At 42.3% G+C, this 12,314-nt stretch overlaps 1 protein-coding gene across 2 annotated transcripts in view; it reads right to left on the bottom strand.

The window, feature by feature from the left end:
* kcnq5a (potassium voltage-gated channel, KQT-like subfamily, member 5a) overlaps positions 1 to 12,314 on the bottom strand; it is a 111,721-nt gene that overhangs the window by 19,551 nt on the left and 79,856 nt on the right. For both annotated transcript variants that reach the window (XM_024424848.2, XM_024424849.2), the window contains exons 4-9: positions 9,778 to 9,953; positions 9,398 to 9,523; positions 7,402 to 7,512; positions 7,193 to 7,288; positions 4,657 to 4,751; positions 3,545 to 3,571 (exon numbers count right to left, since the gene is read on the bottom strand). In XM_024424848.2, the coding sequence (XP_024280616.1) occupies positions 3,545 to 3,571; positions 4,657 to 4,751; positions 7,193 to 7,288; positions 7,402 to 7,512; positions 9,398 to 9,523; positions 9,778 to 9,953 (631 nt within the window). The remainder of the gene's footprint in view (positions 1 to 3,544; positions 3,572 to 4,656; positions 4,752 to 7,192; positions 7,289 to 7,401; positions 7,513 to 9,397; positions 9,524 to 9,777; positions 9,954 to 12,314) is intronic.

Genomic DNA, 12,314 nt, shown 5'->3' with positions numbered 1-12,314 from the left:
TCCCCAGATCTGGGCCTCGACACAATCCTGTCTTGGAGCTCGACAGGCAATTCCTTCGACATCATGGCTTGGCTTTTGCTCTGACATGCACTGTCAACTTTGGGACCTTATATAGACAGGTGTGTGCCTTTCCAAATCATCTCCAAACAATTGAATTTACCACAGGTGGTCTCCAATCATGTTGTAGAAACATCTCAATGATGATCAATGGAAACAGGATGCACCTGAGCTCAATTTCGAGTGTCATAGCAAAGGGTTTGAATACTTATGGAAATAAGGTATTTCTGTTTATTATTTTTAAAACATTTGCAAAAATGTTGCTTTGTCGTTATGGGGTATTGTGTGTAGATTGACGAGGAAAAACATTGATTTAATACATTTTAGAATAAGGCTATAACGTAACAAATTGTGAAATAATTGAAGGGGTCTGAATACTTTCCGATGGCACTGTATGTGGAACTATTTCACCACTAAAAGGATCTAAGTAGAACCCTTGCTATACCTGGAACCAAAAAGGGGTTTCCTATGGGGAAAAACGAAGAACCCTTTTTTTCTAAGAGGGTGAACACCTTGTAGCGCTCCAGGACCTCTATAGTAGCTCTTGGGGACTACTGTTGTAGAGATCAAAGGCAGTAGTATGACACTGATCAGTGTTCCAAGACAAAGACAATAACCAGGGAATACCGCAAGATCTACAATTTATACAGATGCATAGAAGCTCTCTTCCTACTTATACTGTAAGCTAGTATCTCAGTATCTCTAGGACACTTAGACCTGTATTGTGCCAGTGAGCCTGTGCTTAGACATACTGTAGCTTTATAGATGGGTGGGAGATGCAGACAGCCTCTACCTGAGACACACCCTAACCCCTGCCGTGACAACAAGAGAAGCATGCAATGCTGTGAACCAATCAGATGGAGTGACAGCAGGCCCAATGGTCAGGCTTGATTCTTCAGGCACCAATGATCAGTGAGCAAACTCCCAGTTTCTGTGGAAAATTCAGGAGGGAATATTGTGCTCCAGTAACCATTAGGAAGTTATTCATGATAACAGGGACCTTGCCCAAGCCTAGGTAAAGGAAGATGCATCAATGACGTGTGGGATGAGTGAGGTCAAAGGTCAGTCGGGGTGGTGGTGACAATTTTTTATGAGGACATGCAGTGGCACCATGCAACTAAGCCAAGAGACCTCAGCAGACAAATGGAGGTCTAGATAGACTGTAGATTTTATGGCGATGAAAGACTTTGTTAAGAGCTCTGATTTCTACACACAGAACTACTTCTGCTATATAAGGGGACCGGGATGCAGTTATTTAGGGGTTGTGTCTGATAAGGGGGTCCAAGGGAGGTGGGGGTCGAAACCAACAGGCAACATGTAACAGGCAGCAGTCCCATTAGACAAGCAAAAGGCTAATACAATTATTTCATGGGGAGGGGGTAGGTGACAGTTTTGGGGTTCTCTCATCATCCTCCATGCACCTGGCAGTTAGTCAGCATTCCCAGAGATCATGTGACCAGGGAGGAGAGGATGCTGGGTAGTGGGTACTTCCTAAATTTCCGTGCGTAATACCTTCTGAAGCGCCTCCTATTACTATGACCTTTACTAGGGAGGTAGGGAGGAAGACAGATAGAGGAGGAAGGGGTTAAAACACCAAGGAGTGGGGAAGGGAGGGACGAGAGACATTTGTACGGTCAATACTGTCAGAAGTAGCGGAGGTTGCTGAGGGGAGAACAGTTCATAATAATGGCTGCAACAGAGTAAATGGAATGGCATCAAACACCTGGAAACCATGTGTTTAATGTATTGGATAGCATTCCACTGATCCTGCTCCAGTCGTTACCACGAGCCCATCCTCCCCAATTAAGGTGCCACCAACCTCCTGTGGTCAGAACTGTAAACTGCCGATTATACAGTATATCTCGCATTCTATGGTCTGATTATATACAGTAGCTCACACACCTTTAGCTGTAGGAGTTGCAATACAAACCATGAGAGTAATTTATGGTGGTTGTGTCCTTACATTCTAGATAGTCAGAAGTCAGAAGTTGTGAAAAGAGCGAAATAAGCAGACACACCCCAATTCTCATACTCTCACACATATAAACAGACCACCCACCCACCCACACACACACTCACACGCACGCACATGCACGCGCACACGCACGCACGCACACACACACACACACACACACACACACACACACACACACACACACACACACACACACACACACACACACACACACACACACACACACACACACACAGTGTTTAGCTTTTTAGTGCCTGTTGAGTATATGTCAGTTTTACCAGACTAATTTGCTACTGTAAAGCAATTATAACATTACCTAAGTTCTCAACCGTTGATGTGAGCGATGCTTAGGAAAAATCCTATTACACAGCTAATTGTATTGTATACATTTTAGGGTATGAAAAGCTGGGCTATAATTATGATTCCAAAAGCTCTCGCCTAATTGACTAAACCACAACACAAGTTACTTGAGAAGCCAATGAAAGCATACAAAACCTCATGACTTCTAACAGCTTGGAGGATTAGCAGGGAATGACAGTTTGGTTGTGTGTGTGTGTGTGTGTGTGTGTGTGTGTGTGTGTGTGTGTGTGTGTGTGTGTGTGTGTGTGTGTGTGTGTGTGTGTGTGTGTGCGTGTGTGTGTGTGCGTGCGTGCGTGTGTGTGCCTGCGCATGTGCTGTGCATATGTCTCTCAACATAAAGTCCAGATTTAGCTGCACTGGCATGACACGAGGAATCCACCGTTGCTAAAGGAGCCCTGTATTGTAAAAACAATAACCTGAAATCATACTTAAAGTTACAGATCTCTCTGTCTCTCCCTCCTCCTCTCCTTGTCTCTCGGCCTGCCGACCGAGACTGGTGTTTGACAAGTTAAATAAATACCCTTGGAATGGAAAACGCGCGTCATGGTGCAGACATGGTACAGACGCTGGTTTGCACATAACACACACATATTGTAGAAACACACACACACACACACACACACACACACACACACACACACACACACACACACACACACACACACACACACACACACACACACACACACACACACACACACACACACACACACACACACACACACACACACACACACACACACACATACACACACACACACACACACACACAGTAAGCAAAGAATCACACTCAGATACTCTCTCAAACACGGCAGAGACAGAGAAAAGTGGTACTCCAGTCATGGTGGCTTGGAAAGCCAGGAGCCAAGAGAGACCATGGTACTCTGGGAGACATAGGCTGCTACACTAGAGAGCCATTTCTCAAACCAGGATGGTGACTTTCATAGCACTGTTGTTCCCCTCTGACCAGGGACTGATTCTGACCAGGGACACCAGGTGAGTGCAAGCTCTGGCCAAACAGTGACTTTCAAAACAATTTGAAAACAAGGGTTCAGTTTCAACACGTTTATCAACCAGCATAGGTCTTCTTTTTAGAGTGAATGTGTTTGAATGAACCATTGCGTGATGTGTGTAGAGGCGAGAGCTACAAACCTGCTAATCGTCTCACCCTGTTCTTTCCTTTAGGTGTTAGTGAGAAGAGAGGAGAGAGAAAAGAGAGAGATATCAGTCGTTAATGACAGAGTCTACAGGGTCTCCCTACACCACACACAGGGACAGAGAGATGAAGAAGTCAGCCAGCTTCATACTGTAACGTCCTCCCTGTGTGTATCGCATGCGAGACATGACGTCAGAAGACAAACCGTTAGGCATAAAGAACACGAACCACTACAGTCAAAGCCTTGTGCAAGACCAATTTTGTCAACTAGTTTACAGAACATTGCAGCAGGCACACATGCAAGCAATAGCTGTGCCACTCAACAGGGCTCGGAAAACACCGGCAGACAGCGATAGAAGATAGAAAGGTGTGTGTCCCTGGGCAAAAACTGGTTAAATCAATGTTGTTTGCACGTCATTTCATCCCAAAAATTAGATGTGATGACATTGCATTAATGTGGATATTGGTGATATTTTGTGTTTATTTCGCGTTGAATTCACATTAGTTGACAACTCAACCAAAGGTAATTCAAAGCTAGACGTTGAACTGACTTCTGTGCCCAGTGGGGTGTGTATTTGTGATTGAAAAAGCAGATGTTTGTGTTTGCGCCCACACTGGACGTAGACCTATAGGGTGTGTATGTGTATGTTTGCGTGAGAAAGAGCGAGCGAGCGATAAAGCAGGTCGTCCTGTGAATATTTCCAGGATACTCTCATGTGCCCTTAAACACACAGAGAAAACATGGATGTCATTTCTGGACAACATAAGAGTGTTTGTACACTCCGTTTTACTTTCAATGTTTAAATGAATTAATTGAAAACAAAGTATTTGTAAGTTGGTTCTTTGTGGGTGGACGCCTGGAAATATTGGAATATTTGATGACTGTGGACCTTAAAAAAAGTCATATATGAAAGTATTGTAACCATACAAGTATCAAATTATAATAACAGCAAAATAAGTATAGGAAGGAATGTCAAAAGGAGTTGACGAGCTGATTAAAACTCAAGTAGGGAGAAATATCCACAAGAGACCAACCGCTAAAAAAAACTAGAGGAGCACAGAGACCAAATAGGAGCAGAGCAGCAGCCATACTTTAGTTGTTACCTACTTTGCAGGACTGCAGGTATGCAACGCCTTCAAATGAGGCTTCCAGGTAGCTATGGAAACCGAGTTCTCATCAGCAGCATAACTACGCCAGACACACTACGTGCAGAGTCAACAGAAAACAAAAGAAAAACAGAGAGAGAGAGAGAGAGAGAGAGAGAGAGAGAGAGAGAGGGGAGGGAGAACGGGGGAATAATACAAAATAAAACAAGGCCAGAGGGAACGGAGGAGGGAGGAAGGGGGATTGGGGTAAGAAGGAAGAAAGAGAAATAAAACAAAGAGAGTGATTAGTAAAACCGGTGGTGTCAAGGCATCATGGGGCGGAGGGAGGGGGGGATACATGCCTGAAGGGGGAGTGGGCGCCCTGGTAGTGCTGCCACGTGGCACTGAGGTAGGTACGGGCACCGTCGGTGGAGTAGAGACGCCAAGCAGCCTGGGATATGAGGTGACACGCATAGAGAGACATACATAGACGGGAGCAATGACAACATGGTGAGGAGATAGGGTACACTTAATACACACACGAATAGAGGTGCACAACACATACACAGATAGACACACATACCAAGAGTGTACAAAACATTAAGAACACCTGCTTTTCCACATGGATTCACCTGGTGAATCCAGGTGAAAGCTATGATCCCTTATTGATGTCACTTGTTAAATCTAACTTCAATCAGTGTCGATGAATGGGAGGGGACAGTTTAACAGAGGATTTTTAAGCCTTGACACAATTGAGACATGGATTGTGTATGTGTGCCACTCAGGCTGAATGGGCAAGATATTTAAGTGCCTTTGAACGGGGTGTGGTAGATGCACCAGTTTGTGATGAGAACTGCATCGCTGCTGGATGTTTCACGGTCAACAGTTTCCTGTGTGTATCAAGAATGGTCCACCACCCAAAGGACACTTGACACAACTGTGGGAAGCATTGGAGTCAACATGGGCCAGCATCTCTGTGGAATGCTTTTTCCATATTGGTCCATGCTTTGAGGCTGTTTTGAGGGCAAAAGGGGGGACGGTGTTCCTAATGTTTTGTACACTCAGTGTATATACAAAGCGAAAGACCAGGGGCTAACAAACAACAGAGATAACACATTCCTGTCGACTGCAGATGTAAGTCCATCTGTCGAGAGAAAATATCTGGTCAGATGAAGAAGTGTTGAGGTTCTTATCAACTCAGCCATACTATACAGAAATGATGAATAGAGCAAATGGAGTTGCCTGTTTGCCTTAAAGCGGTGGAACAGGGGAGCTAAATTGAATACATGAATCAAATGAGTAGCCTAATTGTTTTCTTTTCTGCTTGATGTTAAAATCTCTTGAAAAACAAGATCTGTGTGTGTTTTGTGTGTGTTTTTGAGTTCATTGTGTATGTTGTGTTGATGGGGTATTGTAATAGTCCAGGTCTAGTCTGATAGGATGAGCTATTGCATAGAGGGAAATCCACCCTGGGCTCTAGTGGAAACAGCTCATAAATATCACCTCTGTATTTCCTTTGGACCTGAGAGAGGACAAAGAGTCTCAGCCACGATTAGGTATCGAATACACACACTAACACACACACGTGCATGTTTCTACACACACGCATACACATACAGTACCAGTCAGAAGTTTGGACACAGCTACTCATTCAAGGGTTTTTCTTATTTAGACTATTTTCTACATTGGAGAATAATAGTGAAGACATCAAAACTATGACATAACACATATGGAAACATGTGGTAACCAAAAAAGTGTTAAACAAATCAAAAACTATTTTATATTTGAGATTCTTCAAAGTAGCCAGCCTTTGCCTTGATGACAGCTTTGCACATTCTTGGCATTCTCTCAACCAGCTTCATGAGGTCGTCACCTGGAATGCATTTCAATTAACATGTGTGCCTTGTTAAAAGCTAATTTGTGGAATTTCTTTCCTTCTTTATGCATTTGAGCCATTCAGTCGAGTTGTGACAAGGTAGGAGTGGTATACAGAAGATAGCCCTATTTGGTAAAGCTGTAATCAAGGCAAGGGGTGGCTACTTTGAAGAATCTCAAATATAAAATGTATTTTAATTTGTTTAACACCTTTTTGGTTACTACATGATTCCATATGTGTTCTTTCATAGTTTTGATGTCTTCACTATTATTATTGATTGGTACTGTATATAAACACACACACTCTGTTACAAAGACAAGCGGGCATGTTCACTTTCTCACACACACACACACACACACACACACACACACACACACACACACACACACACACACACACACACACACACACACACACACACACACCACACACACACCACACACACACACCAGTTCAGTGGTAGCAGGTGGCACTGTAAATGGGGATGATGGGATCATAGTAATGTTTAGAACAAAATTAATGGAATGATATCAAACACATAAAATACCTGGGTTTTCATCCATTTGATACCATTCCATTCACTCCAATCCTTCCACCATTATCAGCCTTCCTCCCCTCACCAGCCTCCAATGGAACAGTTATAGCATGTCTGGTGATAAACGTGTTAGTGTGTGTTGTGTACCTGGATGAGGCTGGCTGCTGGGTTCCTCCTCTTCTCAAAGTGTTTTTGTCTGTGCTGCTCCTGTACCTTCAGGGCAAAGCCTGAGCCCAGGATACCCTGTACACACACATACACACGATGGACTGAATCTGTGGGTCTTGACACTGCGTTTGGTGAATTAACTTCAAACTGTGTGTGTGTGTCTGTGTCTGTGGTTGTCTGTGTCTCACGGCAGGCAGGGCGAAGAAGGAGATCCCCATCAGAGCAAAGCCAGCTGAGATCAGACGACCCGTCCACGTCTGAGGAGTCTTGTCTCCGTAGCCGATGGTTGTCAGAGTGATCTAGACACACACATCATCATCACAGAGTTCAGAAGTCACAATACAATTGTTACATTGTACCTCCCACAGCCCCACAAGATGCACAGAAAAACTGAATTATCCACCATTACTCTAGGCCAGTGTTTCTGTACAGCACTTTGAGATATCAGCTGATGTACGAAGGGCTATAAAAATACATTTGATTTGATTTGATTTCCCAAATGCCGTTTTGTAGTATTTAGGTGAATTCCATTTTCAAATCAGTCAATTCCTTCCTGAATAGAAATATCCACCCTATAGAGCCCTCCGGGACTAGGTTTGAATAACACTGCACTTTTGTGTGTTGTGTATTTCAGTGACCTCCTTTCTCTCCCTGTCCCTCCTTGCACATCTAATAGCCCAGTCTCCCCTGACAGACACTGTAAATTACATTAATTGATTGGGTAATTTTAGCAGGTCTGAAGCAGTGGGCATTCATTGTTTGTGTCGACATTGTATAAAGTCTGGTAAGTAGTGCCTGGGAAAGGGAACGGGAGGTGTTTGAAGACCAGCCAAGCATGACCTTGTAGCTCTGTTATGCCACATGGTCATTAAAGGATAAGTTTGCTTTTTACAACAAAATTTGCATTTTTTTTTGTAAATGTGATGGTAAGGGTCCAGATTTTTAAAAAAGCGATTTCACTTGTTTTGGGAAACTTACCCCAACTTACCCTAAACTTACCCCAACCATTAATTTCCTCATCCTCGTTGTGCAGTACGTGGTATCTGAAAATGGGGTCTCTGAAAAAACATGCACGAATGCTTGAAAAACAACCAAATATGTCCTTTTAGAAACCGAAACGCTGTCAGTATAGTGATGCAGGTCTTTAGCTGTTATATACATGAAATTGTGTCATTCCGAAATGTATCCGCAACATTATTCCATTTTGTGAGACTCAAGACGTTTTCCCATATCCAGCTGTTCCATTCGCCGTGAAGCCTGTTGCCACAGGTAACTGCCAAAATAAAGGAAACACCAACATAAAGTGTCTTAATAGGGTGTTGGGTCCCCATGAGCCACCAGAACAGCTTCAATGAGCCTTGGCATAGATTCTACAAGTGTCTGGAACTTCCTGTGTGGAAGCACCTGCTTTCAATATACTTTGTATCCCTCACTTACTAGTGTTTTCAATTATTTTGGCAGTTTCAAGCAGAACGACAGACCGGTATCTCTCAAGTCACAACACAATGCAATATAATGTTGCAGATAAAGTTCAGAATTACACAATTTCATGTGTACAACTTATAAAGACCTGCATCACTATACTGAGAGCTTTTCCATTTCTAAAAGGACGTATTTGGGTGTTATTGGAGCCTTTGTTAATTTTTTTTCAGAGCTCCCATACTACACAAACAGGATGGTTGGTGAAAGGAATCCCTGGTTGGGTGTACGTTTCTCCAATACAAGTGAAATCGCATGTCTGGACCCTTTGATAATGTGCTATTTACATTTTTTTTTGTTTAGTTGATTTTGTTGTATTTTTTTAAATCTTAAAGTCATATTATAGACTGGTCGGCAAGTCCAGTAATGATATTAAAGCTACTCTTTCTCTTTGTCTTTCAGAGATGGGCTGGTTAGGTTGTGTTCTTGTAGCTGCTGAATAAACTTCAGTCCTGTGAATATCAATATGGGCTACATAGAAACATCTTGATCAAACTACAAATCATTGTGTGTATGTGAGGAGTGTGCACGTGTGTTTGTATGGTGTATGCATGGGCCAGTGTGTGTGCATGTGTGTGTGTGTGTGTGTGTGTGTGGCTGTGTGTGTGTGTGTGTGTGGCTGTGTGTGTGTGTGTGTGTGTGTGTGTGTGTGTGTGTGTGTGTGTGTGTGTGTGTGTGTGTGTGTGTGTGTGTGTGTAGACTCACTGTGCCCCACCACAGAGCATCAGCATAGGTGGCAAAGTCTTTGTTGAACTCCTTCTCCACAAGATAGACCAGGAACGAAGAGAAGATAAGCACCAGGAACCCAATGTACCAAGCTGTCACCAACTCCTATAGGGAATCAATGTATTATTTGTGTAAACAAATATATCCAATCTCACTGTATTTGTTGTGTCAACCAGGTCCTTAATCCCTAAAGATCAAGTTGAGGTGACAGTGAAGAAAACATTCACTAGCAAGAAAGCTTGAGAGGAACCAGACACTAGGGAGCTCATCCTCCTATTTTTTGTAGGAGAACAGAGTACATAGGACTATGTAGGCCAGACTGTTGTCCATGCTGAATTAGACTACAAACATGGTCGTACCTTACTGTGTGCGTAGACAACAGATCCCAGTAGTTTCCAGGTGCCCCCTCTGCGGTCCATGCGCACCATTCGCAGGATCTGCAGGAAGCGAAGGCTCCTCAATGCTGAGGTGGCAAAGATGTTACCTTGGCTACCCGCTGACACCACAGCAATGGAAGCTATGAGTACAATGATGTCTGGAAAGAGACAATGACAGATAAAGGGGAATGGGGAAAAGTCACCAAAACCAACTTCAATACTATAGTAGTATTTACAGTCTTGTAAACTTCCATGAGAGCCTACCGATAATGTATTGCAGTGTGTATGAACGACACACGTGATACTATCACACAAAGGCGTAACTTTGTGTTGCATATTGGGGGGGTCAGGGTCAATGGCTTCCGGGGTCAGCACCCTTCTATGGGGTTCTGGGGGCATATCCCTCATGAGATAAAATAAATAAATAAATAAATAGCTGTGAAATGAAGGGAAAATACATCCCAAAAGTTCCTGATAATTTTGTCATTATATCCCAACCACAACTGAAATAGCCTGCCAATCATTTCTGTATTACTTTAAATTGTTAGTCTAACTCTAACAGTTCCGAAAGTAACCACGTTTGGCAATTTCTTTGTAGAATGACTGTGAGAAATTCTGTTCTTGGGTTTGATTGAACATTTGCTACGTTGCGTAACGGCTTGTACTGAACAACACATTTCCCCAAAACGTTCTTCATTGTTCTTGAACAGACTTTGAGATAGCCTATGTTTGCTCAATTTGGTGGGTGTGGCAGGATGTGGCTTGAAGTAGATGTCTTCAAGGATCCAACAGACAGGAAATTCCGAGATCCGGCTCGGGACCTGAGCTGGTCCTACATTTTGAGTTTTGTCTCCGATCTTGGTCGATTCTGATATAATTGCCACGTGTCTCAGGTCTGATATAATTGACACGGGTCTCGAGTATGTGCAAATAAAACATATTTACCGACTGGACCTGATTAGATCCGTCCTCTCTTCATTTAATGTGTGAGGTGATTAGAATTGCTAGAGATTTTTATCTGTGTCAGCTAATTGCAACTCATTAAAACGTATTGCTTATATCCCGCTAAAACTGGTTCCGGCTGCTCACCTCACATGCGCTTGCTTCAGAGGAGAGAGAGGGAGAGAGTGAATGAGAGGAGCCTTGGCCCAGGCTACTATTGATTACGAAGGAGGCCTTTTCATTGAAGGAAAACAAAAGTTAGACGAGAAAGAGTATAGTGAAAAGATGCCGACTAGGGGACAATACTGCCATGGACAAAGATGAAAAGAACGTTGGCACAGCTAAATGGACTGTGTGATGCTACTCGCTATTCAGGTTTGATGCAATTTTAGAATTTATCATATTTATTTGATTTTTTAAATTATTATTATTATTATTGTATATCATTGTTGTTATTGTATGGCTATTTATCAATCTAAACCAGTGCAAAAAGTGTTTTGTTTCATTTTGTTAAGACATTTTTGTTGGCTAAAGTCCGTTTGAATTGCCTTTTTAATTTTGTGCTCATTGTCATTAGCCTATTGCTGCCATTTGTTAATTAAGCACCCGCTTTTCTTGGTAATTGCTTCACACTTGTAAAGGTTTAAACCAGTTCTTTAAAACTTCTGAAATTAAAGGGATCGATATGACAACAGCCAGTGAAAGTGCAGGGCGCCAAAGTCAAAACAACAGAAATCTCATAATTAACATTCCTCAAGATAAAAGTATTTTACACCATTTTAAAGATAAACTTCTCGTTAATCCAGCCACAGTGTCCGGTTTCAAATAGGCTTTAGAGCGAAAGCACCACAAACGATTATGTTAGGTCAGAGCCAAGTCACAAAAACACAGCCATTTTTCCAGCCAAAGAGTGGAGTCACAAAAAAAAGAAATAGAGATAGAATTAATCACTAACCTTTGATGATCTTCAACAGATGACACTCATAGGACTTCATGTTACACAATACATGTATGTTTTGTTCGGTAAAGTTCATATTTATATCAAAACATCTCAGTATACATTGGCGCGTTATGTTCAGTAGTTCCAAAAACATCCAGTGACTTTTCAGAGAGCCACATCAATTTACAGATATACTCATTATAAATGTTGATGAAAATACAAGTGTTATACATGGAAATATAGATATACTTCTCCTTAATGCAACCGCTGTGTCAGATTTCAAAAAAGCTTTACGGAAAAAGCAAACCATGCAATAATCTGAGTACGGCGTTCAGACAAACAAATACATATATCCGCCATGTTGGAGTCAACAGAAGTCAGAAATAACATGATAAATATTCACTTACCTTTGATGATCTTCATCAGAATGCACTCCCAGGAATCCCAGTTCCACAATAAATGTTTGTTTTGTTCGATAATGTCCATCATTTATGTCCAAATAGCTACTTTTGTTAGAGCATTTGGTAAACAAATCAAAACTCACAAAGCGCGTTCACTAGTTGCAGACAAAATGTCAAAAAGTTCCGTTACAGCCTGGAGAAATTTGTCAAACGATGTATGGAATCAACCTTTAAGA

This window comes from Oncorhynchus tshawytscha, linkage group LG06, assembly GCF_018296145.1.
Source record: "Oncorhynchus tshawytscha isolate Ot180627B linkage group LG06, Otsh_v2.0, whole genome shotgun sequence".
Classification (NCBI taxonomy): domain Eukaryota; kingdom Metazoa; phylum Chordata; class Actinopteri; order Salmoniformes; family Salmonidae; genus Oncorhynchus; species Oncorhynchus tshawytscha.
Note: the sequence above shows the minus strand (reverse complement) of the source record. Positions and strands in the feature narration are given on the sequence as shown.